General features: G+C 41.1%; 1 protein-coding gene across 7 annotated transcripts in view; it reads right to left on the reverse strand.

The window, feature by feature from the left end:
* Positions 1 to 16,697, reverse strand: part of TEX9 (testis expressed 9) — a 39,297-nt gene extending 22,600 nt beyond the window's left edge. The window contains exons 1-6 of one of the 7 annotated variants that reach the window (XM_073303789.2): positions 16,522 to 16,697; positions 15,685 to 15,776; positions 14,030 to 14,093; positions 9,918 to 9,994; positions 2,042 to 2,090; positions 551 to 633 (exon numbers count right to left, since the gene is read on the reverse strand). In XM_073303789.2, coding sequence (XP_073159890.1) covers positions 551 to 633; positions 2,042 to 2,090; positions 9,918 to 9,994; positions 14,030 to 14,093; positions 15,685 to 15,740 — 329 coding nt within the window. In that variant the 5' untranslated portion in view covers positions 15,741 to 15,776; positions 16,522 to 16,697. The other 6 variants (XM_073303787.2, XM_078854659.1, XM_073303784.1 and 3 more) reach the window with 6 other exon arrangements.
* Between the last annotated feature and the right edge of the window lie 883 nt (positions 16,698 to 17,580).

A 17,580-nucleotide genomic window follows, 5' to 3' on the forward strand; every position in this document is an offset into this window, starting at 1 on the left:
TTAAAGTACCCTACAAATTTTGCCCCTCCCTTTGCCTCTTGTCTGTCATCTTGGTGAATCTTGAGCTCAGATACCACTGTAATGGGCACACTAAAATATGTGGATAGATGCCTTCGGGACCTATGGGCCTTACTCTTCCCCTTTTTCAGCTTCAGTGACTCTGAACTGCAGTGCTCAAGCGCATTCATTCCAGGTGCCTCTAGTAGAATGCTTTCCAAACCACAACCAATAGGTAGAGATCTGCTTATTCCTCATTCATTGAGACAAAGTTTAAATCACAGCCTTGACAAGTCCTTTGTTTTAAATTTTTGATAAGCCACAGTTTCATTGCTGTGGTGTTAACCAAGGCTACTCATTAAAGATTTCCAGCCGCTTTATGTAGGCGAGCATAGAGCAGATATAGAAATAAGTAAACTGTAAGACATTTCCAACACAAAGTATATTTGTATAGATGTGTATCAAGATAAAAACAATCAACTAAAACTATTCTCATTTCATTACCAGAGTATAGATTTTAAATAAATACAAATACAGTGTACAATTAATGTACCTTGAAGTTGTTCTCTTTCCCTTACTGCCAGAGTGTGGTCTGTTCTGAGCTGTAGACATGGAACCAGATTTCTTATTTGGTTGCTAGGAAAGAAGTTTCAGTAGTCAGGATCATATTTATGATAATAGCCTATGACACTTTTTCTAGCACAACTATTTTTCCATTTTCCTGAGGTCAAACTATGACAGTCAAAAGGAATATTTTAAACAGTCTGATTTTCAGAGCCTGAGATATCCAAGAAACTAATACTTTTTTTGTCTAATTTGCAAATGTTTTTACTGCTACTGCATGTGCAGACTTGTATTTGCATGTACAAGTGACTAGACACCTATTTATTTGCACACTCAAAACTGACTTGCATGTGCAGTCATGAGTATGTACAAATAAGGTACACAACTGTTACTGAGCCATTAATATACAAACACTTCTAATGTACTACAACTAAATAAGCAAGCTTGTTCAACCTAGAAACCAAGTTGAATCCATCATATGCTTGGATCATGAGTACAATCTCAAGTTAACACATTGCTGTTGAAAGCGTTTACCACCCCTTCTAAGTCACCAATGGAATTAGCATATTTTTAGTCTTGCTATATCTTCCTTCTGCAGTGAAGTTATTAAGTAACTTTCAGAGCTTACTCCCAAATTAAGATTATCCAAGAATCAGCTTTCTTGGCTACAGTCTTTCTCAAAGGAAACACTCTGGAAACTTTAGCTGAATCCCTAAAGAATGCAATGTAGCTGAAATTTAAGAGGCTAGTGAGTCTTTGCATTTGTTCCTGGCCTCATTTATCCATTATTTTCTTCTCATAATATAAAGTTATTTTGCATGTTAACTTCTTTAAGAGGACTTTAATTGAAAAATAATGGTATTGCCATTAACATTACACAGACAAGAGAAGAAATACACAGAAATTTTGTCTAAGAAAAAAAGGCAGCATTATAAAATTTTACGTCGCCTTTAATCTAAAGATTTCAAAATGCTATACATACTGAAATAGCAGCTCCATTTTACATAGGTGTAAAATATGGCCCAGAAACTAAGCTTGTCTACACATGAAATGCTACAGCAGCACAGTTGCATCGCTACAGCACTTCAGTGTAGACACTAACTATGCTGACAGGAGGGGTTCTCCTGTCAACATAGGTAATCCCCTGCCCCAAGAGGCAGTAACTATGTTGAGCTAGCACTGTTTGCACTGGAGGTTAGGTCAGTTGAACTATGCTGCTCTGGGGCTGTGGATTTTTCACATCCGAATGGCATAGGTAAGCTGACAATGTTCTAGTGCAGACCAGGCCTAAGTGACTAGTGTAAGGTCACCTAGCAAGTCAGTAGCACAGCAATTTACAAAAATAGAACCCAGGAGTCTTATCTCCCAGATTTCTGCTTTAAACACCCCATAGATTTTCGCCACTCAGTACAGTTTCTAGAATGGCAGACATATCTATCTGGTAATTCCATTAACGAGCAAAATTTGCAGATTTCAGTACCTTAATATGCGAAAGTGTAAGGATTGGCAGTTCAGGAGAAAGCCCATCTCTGAAAAAAATAAAACTGAAGTAAATTGTCTTGTAAACTCACAATAAAACAAATACTTAAAGAAAATATATTCTGAAATTAATTGTGCTTTTTATTCTGCTTTTTTATTCTGACATTTTACATACCTCAGACCAAAACAGTAAAAGTGAAGGTAAGATTGGAGAAAATGTACCAATCACTTTTTTTTTTACTAAAATTATTTTTCTTTTAATCCAATAAGTACACTTGGTTTGGGAAGTCAGTGTCTTCAATGATAAAGAATAAAAGAAGTTCAAGACTAAGGGCTGATCCATGAAAGAAAGTTTAAATCCTTTACCATGTGGTAGGTTGAGATGAGTTAAGTTCCCAATGCATCTCTGTGGAAGCAAATAAAAAAAACCCCTGCAAATAACTTATTTATGTGATTTCTTACCCATTTCTTAAGCCTCCTTCACTGCTGATCATAAAGGGATAGAATTGTAGTTCTGACTGAGCCCACACACAGGGACATATATGGGGAAATAAAACCTATCTCACATACACAGGATGCTCCTGATATGGTACATCTATTTAATGGTAATTGTTTGCACAAACAACAAAAAAAATATGGTTTCAGAGTAGCAGCTGTGTTAGTCTGTATTCGCAAAAAGAAAAGGAGTACTTGTGGCACCTTAGAGACTAACAAATTTATGTGAGCATGAGCTACAGCTCACTTATGCTATTCTCAGCCTCTACTCAAGTGGTCTGTTAGTAAACAACACTACTAACTAAACAGGGCAGGAGGGTGTGCCATGTGGGGACTGGTGATGGTCATGTGACTTTCCAAGACCATATTTTAAAAGTCTGTGACTCAGTGGGCCAGGTAGGGAGTAGAGGTATCACCTACAGTTGGCCTTTCTATGGTAATAAGCTTGATAAGACAATCCAGGAAAGCTGGTTGAACAGAACTGTGAAAAAGCCTAGGAGGCGCCTAGGGCCAGGACAGCAAAAGACCCTGAGGATGGTACACTCAGAAGAAAATAACCTGGACAAAACAGCATGGAGGGAAGTTGACCCTTTCACTTAGCAAACTGGGATTTCGGCAAAGATGGGTAAACGTCCCCATCTCCTTCTACAACCCTTTACCAACAGGGCAAAAGGACTGCTGATCGTAGTAGGGGTGTAGAAAAGGAAGTGCAATCCAGCTTGAGTGAAGACATTGTGTGGCCCTGTGAAGGTGGACCCTGAGCAACCATGGGAAGAACTATCTGTTCTGAGGAACGCCAGAAGATAGTTTTATGTCCGTTAGACTTGTTTTGGCCCCTCCAGAAGTGGTAGAGGACTTGCATGACTTCGCCAAAGGGCTAAATCATATCAGGGATCCAACACTGCTGAGAGTCAGAGGACCACCAAAGGAAGAAAGTGGATGAACCAGAGTAGGGACACTGACGCAGATATCCCCCTTTGCTTCCAACTGGGTAAAATGATCAGATATGAATGGCTATCCACACTGTTTTACCCTTGCTTCTTCCTTCTGGTAATACCCCTTCCTGGACTCCTCCTCTATTCCACCAGCCTTTGACCGTTTTCCCAGCTCTCTTGCCTTCTGCTGTGAGAAGTCCAACCCTACGCCATTCTTCCATTCCCCATCTTTCCACCGAACCACAGGCTTTTTGTTGTATAGTCTTGGCTGGTTGCCTGACTCCCTCAGTCAGACAGCTCCAAACAATCCCTCCTGCAGACATTTCCAGTGTTCCTGGTCTTAAATGGACAAACCCTAAATTATGCTTGGAGACATAGCACCTGCTCTTAAAGATGCTCCCTGACTGTTACAGGCAGAAACAGAGAACCCTGAACTATTTGACCAGATATTGAGAGCTGAAAATTAGGTTACAAATTAAATAGGTTAAAAAGAAGGAGAGTGTGCTGGCCGTAAAATACTTCTTTAAAAATTATTTTCAGACACAACATCTGCCACCTGTTACTTGGTGTTTAAAAACTAGATAAATGTTCTTCCCTCTGCATCTTTTTGCTCCTTTCATTCCACTCTAAACCAGCTGTAACACCTGTACCTGTTAGGGCTGTCAGAGGTATGCTACCAAACACCACTTTAGACTTAAGCATGTACCAGATTTCTCTCCTGTGACTAAGGTTGCTTGCCTTTTATACTCTCTCCTGAAATTTCTACATACATGTGCCACTGACTCCAGGTGGCTTCTCCTAAACCAAACTTTCCTAACAGTACATACTCTGTTTAAGAGCACCAAGCTGTGGCTGATCAAGGACACTTGTCATGCTCAAAGACCACCCATAGATGTTCAAGAAAAAGGCAATATCCTGTAGGTTACTGCTGAGAATAACAAAAAAAACCCTTGTAAGTTTGGGGCTGCGGGTTGTTTGGTGTGTTGTTTTTTGCTTTAAATAGATGACTGTTGTGGCAGATAAATGGTCCATGTTGAGATGCATCTATTCTCTTCACAAAAACCATTTATCTTCTACCTGAAGCAATATCAAAACAGAGGAGGGTCATGTCTCATGCTGTACTACTTATCAGTAAAAACATAGTGCAATTGAACACATAGTAATCAGAGCTGTAGGAACACAGCAGGATTCTGTAAGCAAAAAATTGGTGTCTAATTTACACATTTTAGAAGGAAATAAGAACTTTATTCCCCCCAAGAAAAGAGAACTTTTCTTATATACAATCTGTTTGCTGTTTAGGAAACCCTCTGTTATACTCAGTTTACTTGACAGGATTTGGTATGCCAGCAAGATCAATGTCAACTACAGTAAACCACAATTTTTAGCGGGATCCTAAACTTTGAGCGCTCTGTCTCAGAGTCCAGTACTTTTATTCTTGTGGCACAGGAATATGTCATTACATAACAACCCTTTTTATAGTGTCTTTCATCAGTAGAGCTGAAAATAAGTCAGATTAATTAAAACCTATACAGTTGGTATACCCATTTTATAGCCAGAGAAACAGACTCAGAAAGGTTAAAGTGTGGCTAGAAAAGGACTATAAAAAGACTTTTTTTCTACAACATATCTGAATTATATCTGCTATCTTACTGACAAATCAAAAATTTTACTATTCTTCTTAAATACAGGAGAAATGCAACTTTGGAAAAGGAAAATGGATTCTTTTCTGGGTCAGGAGTCATCTGGTATAGTGTAGAGACACAGTAAATGCAAACTTTGAAGAAAGTAAACATAAGCTTAATATGTAGTATATTTGTTGCTAATTGTATCTTAAAGCAAAAAAAAAATCCACTTTACTTTTCACTACTTACACATCTTATTTTTTCCATTTATTTCCACATGGCCACTGAAAATCCACTAAATCAGTTTTACTTCCACGTTCTTAGTGCTGCAATATCTGCATTTCACCCACTGGAGTGGATGGTTTAAAAATGACTTTATCAATGTTTTAAACAAGTGAATAGTTTAACTGCAGCCTTATAAAAATTTGTTTTCATAATACTTCAATTTTAGGACACAGTTAACTGCACTCCCTTAACTTTTTATTTTGAGGTTTAGAAAATACTTTGGTTTGTATAAAGATTCAGTTCTGTTCTTACCACCTCTGTCTTCATTTGGATATCTCAAATCCAGACAGAAACAGGTCTCCATGCTCACCCTACTTTAACAATGGGAACTTCACTCACATTCAAACCTCCCTATTCACAAACACAAAAGTGTTACTCTTACTCCAAGAAACTGGAGAGTCCTTCCAAACATGTTTTGTGACTAAGGTTTTTTTTTGTTTTTACAGTTGTGATCTAGCTATCTCAGTGGGCTATTAGTGCTGCTAGTATCAAAATGACTGCAGACTGTGGAGCCTTTTTTGCGTGGCAACAGACATCCAGAACAGGGTCTTCCTACCCAGTTTTCCTCCTATTCCCATCCTATTGGCTAGCTACAATCACTGAGGGAAGGGTAGGATTCATGCCCTCCTCCACGGCTGCTGACAAAATACTCCATTACATATTGCTTACAGAAATCTTAAAATGCAACAATTCTATTCTTAGGAAAACAAGAACATCCCTTTCTTCAGCATATGAATTTGTTCCTAACATCTCTAACGCCGTCTGACCTAAAACTCAATTTGTTTGCTAAAGTGTTCAAATCTATTTAATTTTAAAGGCACTGTTCACAATCCCATATTTGCCTACCACCCTGGGTGGGTGTTTGTTTGTTTGTTTTTAAATCCTTAAGAAATGAAGATTGTGCAAAGTCATTTGAGATGTGAAATTAAAGCCTGAAAAGGTTCACAAGTAAGTATCTAGGCTGGTGGTCACATCAAAATAGCAGCTAATGTTTACAATCGCTTTCCAGCACATAAACATGAGGTGCGCGTGCATGAGTGAATCCTTTGTGTTTGCTAATCCTATTCAAAGCCTATAGTATGCCTAGCCATGCGCGCACACCCAGTCCCCACCCCTGTGCGCCTGGCCATGCCCCGAAGAGGAAAAGCATAAACAAAAGCTGGTCCTTTAGAGTAAACACCATAGTTGCTTTGTTTCTCAATGTAAAATATTAATAACTTGGAGGAAGAGAGACTATGCGATAAAATACTTCAGAATGGTCTTAAGGTATATTTAAAGAAATGCACCTAGCCTTACTTTAGTGTCCCTTTAACTTAATAAAACATTTTGCTTTAAAAAAGCAAGGATTTTTTGCTTCGGTATCTTTTTCATTAAACTACTCTGCCCATTATTTAACTGCTTTCCATCCTCAACCTGTTTTTTTTTTTTTTTTTTTTTCCTCCTGGATTCTGTATCTGTCAAAAGACTAAGAATGGCCACCATCGGGGGGGGGACGGACAATACAGAAAACAACACAGCCTCTCTTAAATGCCTAACTGGTGCTGTCTGCCTCCTTTTGCCAAAAAAAAAAAAAGCCATACACGCTGAAATAATTTGGTACATACAAACACACTATGAGTTAAAGACAACCCCTTTTGAAGGGCAATGGATGCTCATCCTAGGATAATCAGTGTGTCCAACTACTTAATTTTCATAACTTTCATCTTCTAATGGCTATCAATGGCTTATAATTTTTTCACTGCAGTCTGGAGTTTTCTCCTTTTCAGCTAAAAGTTCACTGGACATACAAACAGTGGTTCCCTTAAAAGCTTTTCAATTACTTACGTAATTGACAGGTCAACTGTATCTTACAGATTCCTGGCCAGAGTTCCACCTCTTTTCCCCAACCCCTTTTAGGCTATGTCTAGACTACATACCACTGGCAGCAGCATGTAGACTACATGTGGCTATGAAAAGCAAGCTGCATCCATGCTGCATTGTGTAGCTAAATGTCAGTGAAACACTCTGGCAGAGGGGAGGCAGTGAGCAAAGCCTTCAGCAGATCTCCACTGCCAGAGTCTTTCAATGAAGCGGGCAAATGGCTCCAGCAACAGGGAGCTAATGGAGCCTTTTCTCAATGCCCCCCCGTGCCAGAACCTTTCCTTGCTGGGGAAATCTTTTCCTGTAGCCAGGAAAAGCTACAGGAGCAGAGAGGCAATGGGACATTACACTGCTAAAAACAGCAGTGCATGGCTTAGGCAAGTAGAGAACACAGAGGTACGTACTCACACACATACCCACAAACTTCAGGTGTAGCTTTAGTCTACTTACCTAAGCCGTACCCCACATACCCAACCAACATAGCCATGTCAACACAACTCTTAGCATAGACCCAGTTATGCTGGCAAAAAAGAACTTTTACCAGTATAAGCTGCATCTCCACTATGGGGGGTGGGGGGATTGCCACTATATCTCTACCAGTACCTCTATTCCAGCAAACCCCTTGGGTTATAAACAAGGCCTAAGTGCTTCTCTTATTCACTCTCTGATTTAGAGCTATGTGGTCATCCCTAGCAATCAAATCAAAAACTCTGGCAAACTAATTTCCCAATCAGAGCTCAACACTTGAAGCAGTTTGTAGTTTGACACTGCATTTTCACTATCATTTCAAGATCAGCAGCAACATAAACTTTAAATCTTATCAGTTTGGGGGAGTGGGTTGACAGACCATCTCCAATACCTCTTCTATCCTGCCACTATTTCCAGTGACACTCCTATGTAACATACAGGTTCACATCTGACTAAATAAACAGCATAGTTAATTGTAAACTCTGGAGTTAGCTGGTGTACGTATATAGAGCTCAAACATATACTGTAGTCAGGGACGTCCCTAGCTACTCTGGGCCCCTATGCAGCCCTCCCCCGCCCCCCACGGGGGGCGGCTGGCCCAGACCTCTGTGGGAGGATAGGGCTGTCTTAGGGCGTAGGGGGGAACTGCCCCCCAGCACTCACCGGCAGTGCAGCTGGGGCCGGGTTGCTGCACTTTCTGCCGCCAGTAAGTGCAGGCCCGGCCCTGCTGCAGTCCTGAGGGACAGGAAGGGGCAGAGCAGGGGCAGGGGTGGGAAGAGGCGGTACAGGGGCTGGAGCAGCACGCAGCTGCGCAGGGCACCAGGAAATCCGGTGCCCCAAATTTCCTGGTGTCCTACACAGCTGTGTACTTTGCACATGGGTAAGGACAGCCCTGACTGTAGTAGTATATAATGCCTGCAGTTATAATGTAATGACACACATTCCATGGGATGCCAGCTGGATCTCTCTCTGTTTAGGTCTCTGGGGTAAGCATTTCCAGTCCTACAGGCTTCTAGACTATGCCTTTGTGGATGTAATTGGCTGAGTTTACAGTTATGAGTTTCTTTGGAATGTGTTAACTTGAGTTATGTTCTAATACACATCAATCACCATGGTGCCCTGCAGTTTAGCTACAATACTTTCAGTGGCACTATGTTGTTTCTTTAGCACCCAAAGAAGAGCATTATATTGCTCAATTATCAGCGTGCTGTCTCTCACTGAAAGTAGCTCCCCTACCCCCATACTTCTAAACTCCAGAGAGTCAGTGGGGGAGTGTGTGAAAGAGCAAAGGAGTGAGAGGGAGCTGCCCTGCAGGAGACTTGAAGCCTAGAGCAGGCTTGCTATATAAGCCAACCAGAGAGACCTGGTGCGGGGAAGGAAACAGGAGATGAAGCAGTTCCAAGGAGAGGGAATGGGACTGACTCTGAGAAGCCACAATGGGGTCAACTTGGGCACATCAACTGTAAACTGACGAGAGACTGAAGAAACACTTTTCCATCGCCCAGGCTCTGACAAAAGAGCCATGCCCGGGACCGATTTTTTGGGACTGAGAATTTCCTTTTTTAAGTTTAAGGACCCCTCTCCCCCAAAGTGAGCCTGAAGAGGCTGTGTGTTAGTGAGACAAGCTTTCATAAAGCTTCTTGGACTCTTCCTTTTAAAAAAAACAAACAAACAAACAAAACCGCCTCCCCAGATCTTTCTGGAAGGGTAAGTGATGAGGTCAGGTCACTCCTCTCTCACCCTCCTACAGAGGGTATCCTAAAATTCTTTCTAAATCTGGCATCCTGCATAATGAAACAGCTATTGCTTTTTCACCTTATCAGGCATGGCTTATGTTTCGTCCCTCTTCATCCTCATGGTGATGAAGCACTGCATCCCTATTTTGCTCTAGATTGAGCCATCTTTTTGTTCAAATAAAGAACAAAGCAGAAGTCCTTTAGAGGTCACCAGTACTGCTACTTAATGAGCCAGAGGAATAGCTGCTGAGCAACCGGACAGAATTACTCTCTGAAACTTAGTGTTCAAAGACTATGGGCAATATAGGAACCTGACTCTGCAAACTCTGATTTACATCAGTGCTCCTTATTTCTACAAGCAGGCCCATGGAAGTCAAGTGAATTACTTGTGCAAGTCAGGGTTTGCAGAATCAGATCCAAAGACTCCATACCCATTACAGACAGCCAATAATATTTTGGAATTTCAAAGCATTTACCTCAGTTGCTTGTCATCATCTTCACACAATTTAACCTGTGTTGAAACTGGTATTGATAGTATCTCTTGTTGATCCCTCTTTAATAAGGAAAGAAAGTTTTTTCCATTACAGGAAAATACTGTTGGTACCATATAACCAATAATTAGCAAGCATCACAAAAATAAAAAGTACTGTAGCTTACCACGCTTGAGAGACAAACTGAGAGGGTAGTAGGTAGGATAACTTATCTCTCTCAAATCCAGGGAGCAAAGGTTAAGCCTAAAATATCACTGACAGCCTCAAGTGTTCTTCCACTCTAAAGCAGGTATTTTGTTTTTGCTCACGTGAAGTCTTTCTACCTATGTTAAAATAACCTGGAAAAACTGTAGGTGTACCCCTGCATCCTATGGACATGTTGTAGAACATACAACAATCCATAGGAGATAAACAAACTTCCTATTTTCCAGATTATGCAAAAGAAATAACCAGTCTTTCTAATTTAAAATATTTACATTCTCTCAATTCTATCCAAATAAATAAAACACTGACACATTTTTTTAAGACATCAGTTTAGCCACAGACATTCAGAACATGTAAATCATTTTTCTTTGAAGTTTCTAGAGTGTTAGCTGGAATACTGAGTGCCTGAAAAACATCCAAAATCTGCTTCTTTCAAACAAACATTGGGTTCTTCCACACCCACACATGCCAATACTGTCACGTGGTATTTTCATCCCTTACTTATTTTTATTCTTGCTTTAAGTGTCCTAACTACTGGGGGAAATGTTATTGGGTTTTTTTAAGCAATATGCATAAGTATGAACTAAACACAGAAAAGTTACTAGTCAAAAGTAGGTTTCAGAGTAGCAGCCATGTTAGTCTGTATTCGCAAAAAGAAAAGGAGTACTTGTGGCACCTTAGAGACTAACAAATTTATCTGAGCATAAGCTTTCGTGAGCTACAGCTCACTTCATCCGATCCAGTGAAGTGAGCTGTAGCTCACGAAAACTTATGCTCAAATAAATTTGTTAGTCTCTAAGGTGCCACAAGTACTCCTTTTTCTTTTAGTCAAAAGTAGTGTTAGATTACTGAGCCAACACAGCTTCCTTCTACCAAGGAGGTTTCTGTGGACCCTTGCACATCTGATGTTTAGCGCTTGGAAAACGTATGTATCGAAGAGCATGTGGCTAATTTTACAGATTTCTTTGTAGGACATGAGATTTCTGGGACCATGATGCTACTTTGATCTCAGTGGGTGGGCTTCCATTTTTGAAGGGGAAAAGGAATGGACTTGAAAGCTTTGTTGAAGGTGATGGATTGGAAGGTTTTCTTGCCCCCAAACTACTTGATGATAGAGGGACTAAATTTTTATTAACTTTTTGGTTCTTCAGAGCCCTCCTGACAGGCAGCTTTTGTAACAACTTCTCCTTTGGGTGAGATGGCTTCACACAAAAAGGAGGCAAGCTGTCACTTGAGCCCTGCAGAACTGTTTGCCTTTGGACCAAAGGCTACATATGTTCTTAGGATCATTTTGTCTTAAAACATGGAAAACCGATCAATTTATAGCACTCCTAACTCTGATTCTTCTGCCGGATGTGATGGCCTCTAAATGCCACCTTTATAAATATGGAAAACTATGTAATGGTTTAAAAGGATGCTTAGTCACACTTCCAGGATTGGTCCCAAGGGGGATCCTGAGCACCAGAGGAGACCTTCTAATTTCTGATGCTCTGACAAGTCTTTTGATATCCAGATTCTTGTTGCTAGGAGCATCTTCCAGATAGTCTTTTCCTGGGTCTTAAATTTAGCTATCTTGGAGAAATTCTACAACACAAGCTATTGTAGTCTGCTTTGGTCTGGTTGAGCTTTACCCACACAGTATTTGATCTTTTGCCACAGAAGGTAATACATCCAGTTGGCAGATTTGTTTTTCGAAGGAAAAAAACAGATAGCACTCTGAATGCCTCTTTCAGCTGCTTCTTTTCAGAAACCAGATAGCTATGCTCAGTTTGCCAGTGTCCTGGTGAGCTACTGGAATAGGTGATACCTAGTGGGTATGAAGACTGGTGATTGCAATAATTGCTGCAGTGGCTTCAAGAACTATGGACTTCTGCATATGACTTTAGCTTTTTCTCTTTTTGATATGGTTTGCAATACTGTAAGTAATTGAGGGAATATGCCTACTTGCTGTGTAAGTTACTGCTTGAACAAGCCTGATTTGTTTCTTAAGGTTGAGATTTTATGATTCTCTCTTGATGCAAACAAGAATATTGTCTGTTGCCAGTCTTCAGTCTGCCTGGTCCAGATCCTGGTGGCTGCCTTATTAAAGGAATACTTTTTGCTTTAAACAAGTTTTTGTTATTAACAACACTATTGATAATTATGCTGTTTACTTTTTGTATTTCTCTCAACTTGGACAATGCAAATCAATCAACTCAGTTTCACTTATTTATAATTAATTTCACTGCTGCAATGGCTACGTTTCAAACACTGAAACGTAATGTTTATTTAAGATGTGGATTTCCCCCTCCCGAAGAATGGCGTGGATATGCTTCTGTTGGTTTGGGGTAAGGCTGTCAAGCGATTAATCGCACTGTTAAATAATAATAGAATACCATTTATTTAAATATTTTTGGATGTTTTCTACATTTTCAAATATATTGATTTCAGTTGCAACACAAATACAAAGCACACAGTACTAACTTTATATTCATTTTTGATTACAAGTATTTGCACTGTAAAAAAAATAGTATTTTTCAATTCACCTAATACAAGTACTGTAATGTAATCTCTTTATCATAAAAGTTGAAGTTACAAATGTAGAATTATGTACAAAAATAACTGCATTCAAAAATAAAACAATGTAAAATTTTAGGGACTACAAGTCTACTCGGTCATACTTCTTATTCAGCCAATCGCTCAGACAAACAAGCTTGTTTACATTTGCAGGAAATAATGCTGCCTGTTGCTTGTTTACATATATTTGTTTGTCAAATATGCAGTGAAAGTGTTCTTAAAATGATCAACATGTGCTAGGTCATCATCCGAGACTGCTCTAACATGAAATATATGGCAGAATGGAGGTAAAACAAAGCCGGGGACATACAATTCTCCCCCAAGGAGTTCAGTCACAAATTTAATTAATGCTGCGTTTTTTTGTTTTTGTTTTTTTTTTAAATGAGCATCGTCAGCATGGAAGAACGTCCTCTGGAATGGTGGCCAAAGCACGAAGGGCCATAAAAATGTTTAGCTTATCTGGCATGTAAATAGCTTGCAATGCGGTCTACAAAAGTTCCATGCAAATGCCTGCTCTCACTTTCTGGTGATCTTGTAAATAAGAAGAGGGCAGCATTAACTGCTGTAGTAAATGTAAACAAACTTGTTTGTCTTAGCAATTGGCTGAACAAGAAGTAGGACTGAGTGGACTTGTAGGCTCTGAAGTTTTACATTGTTTTGTTTTTGAGTGCAGTTATGTAACAAAAAAAAATCTACATTGGTAAGTTGCACTTTCGGGACAAAGATTGCACTACAGTACTTGTATGAGGTGAATTGAAAAATACCATTTCTTTTGTTTACAAATATTTGCACTGTAAAAATGATAAAAATATACATTTTGATTTCAATTACAACACAGATAAAATATATGAAAATGTAGAAAAACATCCAAAATATTTAATAAATTTCAATTGGTATTCTATTATTTAAGTGTGATTAAGACTGCAATCAATAGGAATTAATTTTTTTAATCGCAATTAATTTTTTTGAGTTAATCACATGAGTTAACTGCGATTAATCGACAACCCTAGTTTGGGGTTGTTTTTGTTTTTAAAAAAGGGAATTTGGCCCAAATTCAAGTATCCCTTCAATTTTGCTTTGCTGTAGCTTGGAAACATTTTAAGCAACCACAAAAGCACTCCAGCTCCTGCAGACTCAGAAGCTAGCACTGCAACAGTTCATATTCAACAGGATTTTTTTTAAATAAAAAAGCTTAAGTTCTACAGAAGTAGATGACTTTTGTCCAACTTGCCCATGAAAGCTTCCTACCTCCCACAACCAGATAATTTTTTCAAGAATTGACACTTTATGCATGTGAACTACGTTTGCATTATGTAGCATAGCCTAAATTTACTCACTATTACTTCTTCAGCCTGACGCACCAACTCTGCTGTTTTTGCCTCTAATTCTGCATTCAGTCGCCTGAGACAATAAGATAGCTTTGTCATTAAGTTTACCCGAAGAGTTTAAAGGAAATACATTTTAAATGGAATTTCTGCAGTCTGGCAGTACACAAGCCTTGAATAATCATTCATGTCTACAAAGCAGAATGAAATACTTTATAAGTTTCTTTATAGTGGGAAGTAGTAACACCTTACCTATTTCTGTGTTAGCAGACTGATGTCTTATATGCAGTCTGCCTTTTAGATATATATGTATTTTAATTCCCTAAACCCCACCCAGGGTAATACTTTCCTACAATAAAAGTAGGATAGCTGATTATTTTTTAAGTTAAATTTATTTTTCTTTTACACATCTGAAAGAAAAAAGCTTTTGCAGTGCTTTTATTCCAGTCAGTTGTCCTCCCCCCTTAAAAAACCAAACACAAAATGCAAAATTTCTATTCCATTGTGCTACTAGATTTTCCTTTTAGAATAAGACTAATAATTACATTAATTGTTGCAGCAGAGTGAAAAAGCTATTCAAGTTGCAACCCAAGGCCAGAAGATACAACACAAGCATGTATTAGAACAAGTTTGTACAACCAAAATGTGTGGAGAAGACATCTCTGCTTTTTCAGACACCACTTTTTATTATACCTCATGTCACTCAACACTTATAAACATTTTTAATTAAAATCTACATAGGTAGAGCTGATAGCAAGCATGGGAAATGACGCTGGCATTCTGTGGAAATAGTATTATGTGATTATATAATTGAAGACTGTATCATTATGCATATGCACAAGGGGGAGAAAGGGTGAATTAAGGTTTCATGGGCTTAGTTCTAACATTTCCTAACTTTTAAGTGCTTCACTTTTGCAACCTTAACATTATTTTAATGTAGAGAGGGTTTTTGTTTATGTAATATAAAGTTGTCTTATCAGATGTATCATCACATATCCCTAACAGATAATAGGGAGAGACAGCAGACACGTAGGAGGGAAGTTTATTGAAAAAGGGTGGTTTCTACCCTTCAGCTAGAAACCTCTTAGATTAAAAAAATTAACAACAATTTTTAGCTTTTTTAAACAAAGTTTTGGCCACTTTAAAGGAACTTTCATATTCTAAAGTCATCTCATCTTTTTACTGAAGGTGAGTTCAAGATGCAGCTTTAAAAAAAGGGGGGGAGGAATTAAAATTCCTAAACTAACCTACCTACACTGAGGCCTAGTACAGTGAAAATGTTTAACCTGTAGCCTTTTGTGTAAGGTGCCAATAGGAGGGGGGGGAGGGGTGTCAGAGCACGAGTTAGAACTGTCATTTCTGCCATGACCAGATATCCTGATGAAAAGGGTACTCTTAATACTTCTGGCCATAACTGTTTGGTAAAGACGGTTCGGCCTGTGGTTTTAGGTAGCTCCGAACTGAACATGGGTCTGTTAAGAGCCAGAGAGGCCATCAACAAATAAAAACTGTGCTGGGGTCCCTCTAAAAACCCAGCAACCATCCTGAAAGTGCTGGAGCATTTGCCTTGTCCAATTTGATCAATCCCATTCTGAACATAGTATTTTACGGATATCAAAATAGGGTCAAGGGAGCATCTCCTCCTTGCCTCACAGTTCTGTCCTTACTTGTACTCCTCCTCCTGAGCCAGGAAGTCTCCATGCATCAAAGTCTTCTTTGGCATTGCAGGATGGGGCAGGATCCTGTGGGATTTCCGCACCTGTGGAGAGCAGGACAGGAGGGTGAGGCACCCCTCCTTAGCACACTGGATCACACCTCACCCCCTGCTTAGAGGGGGCATTCAGCTCAGGGCACTGTGCTAGGTAACAACGCCCCCATACCCTCCCCACCCCTGTCTGACCCCGAATCTGCCCAGACCCACCCCCCAAAACCCCAGTCGACTCACCAGACATCTGAACCCCTAAGCACCCAGACACAACCCTGATCGCCCTCCCCTCCCCCAGGTCTGGTCCCCAATTACCCCAGGCACTCTGATCGCCTCCGCCGGCTCTGATCCCCCTAGGCCGCCCAGACACCCCCGCAACGCGGGTCTGAACGCTTAATCCGATCAACTCCCCGCGCCGCCTCTTCATCTGGGCACGGCCGGTTAGACCCCCGCCCAATAACCGCATTCACCCAGCCTCTCCGGGATGGCCCCCCCGCCCCCGGGATCGGGACTAGCCTGAGGGGCCTCCCATAGCAGCCAGCAGCCCAGATTTCCCTCACGCCTCACCCCAGCTGAACCGCACCCCGCGCCTCGCCTGACTCCGCTCCCGCCGCCCGCCGCCATTTTGTCCCTGCTGAGGGGCAGCTGAGTAGCGTCGCTCTCACTAGGCAACCGGACCCAGCCCCGCGCAGGAAAGGGCGTTAAATCGTCGCTTGCCGGGGCCTGGCCGGTCCACATCGCAGGAGGGCGAGTCTGTGGAGCCCATCCCCAGTCCGTGGGGCTGGTTCCTGGCGCCTACCGGGGGAGGAGAAGTTAATTGTCGGGTGCCCCACGTCCCCCGTGGAGGGGATTGTTTCCTGGCTCTGCTCCTTAGGGGGGCAGTGGGGTGCCCTTGTGACCCCACCCGTGAACCCAACTGCCGACATGGGCAGCCTGGGTGGTGTTGTCTTTTCCCTTTCCCAGCTGCTTGGCGTGGAGGCCAGAATACAGTCTGGTGGCAGCTCTCACTGCCCCTCGTAGCAACCCCTCCTCCAGAGCACAGCCCCCTCGGCTAGCTGCTGTGTGGACACAAATAGCCCCTGAGGCAATTCCTGCCCAGAATGCTTCCAGTCGGGTTGTCAGGATGTGACCAGCATCCAAATGCAATGGGGGGGGGTCGTCAGGTGATAAAATGAACAGAATTTAGGGGGGAAAGTGATGGCTTGTCACTTGCCTCGCTGCTGCCAACTGGTAGTGATTTGTAGGCATCATGGCAAGGACAGGTGTTTAGGAGGCTAGGATGAATTTAGAAATGTTGACAAGGAGTTTTTCCCATGTGTGGGGCAATTAAGGTTGCCATGAGTGGCAGAGCAAGGGCGCAGTGGTCAATGGTTTGAAAAGTTAAGAATTGATGTGGCCAGGCTAAATGGCGAAGAACCTTAAAGACAAAGCTAAGGGGCTTGTGTTTGGTGCTATGAAGGAGAGAGAACTAGCAGAGAGATTCAAAGAGGATGAGAATGAAGTAAAGGCTCCTGGACAAAGCCATGAAGAGGTCACTCAAGACCTTAGTGCAGTTTTGGTGCTGGATATGTGATTAGAATGAACAACATTTTTAATGAAAATCAGGCACATCTGACTTGGGTAGTGCATGGTTTCAGTGGGAGTCATGGAACTGCACGTAGGCCTACACTACAGATTTCTGCCACCATAGCTTCATCAGTCTGGTGTGAAGAAGTGTGATCCATGACTGACATAGCTGTGCCATCAAAAGATGCTAGTATAGATGCAGTTATAATGTCTGTTGTACACATGGGGGTTGGTTTTTCTAAACCAAGGTGCACTTTGCCAGCATAACTGTGTCCAGACTAGGAGCTCTTCG

This window comes from Lepidochelys kempii, chromosome 10, assembly GCF_965140285.1.
Source record: "Lepidochelys kempii isolate rLepKem1 chromosome 10, rLepKem1.hap1, whole genome shotgun sequence".
Lineage (NCBI taxonomy): Eukaryota > Metazoa > Chordata > Testudines > Cheloniidae > Lepidochelys > Lepidochelys kempii.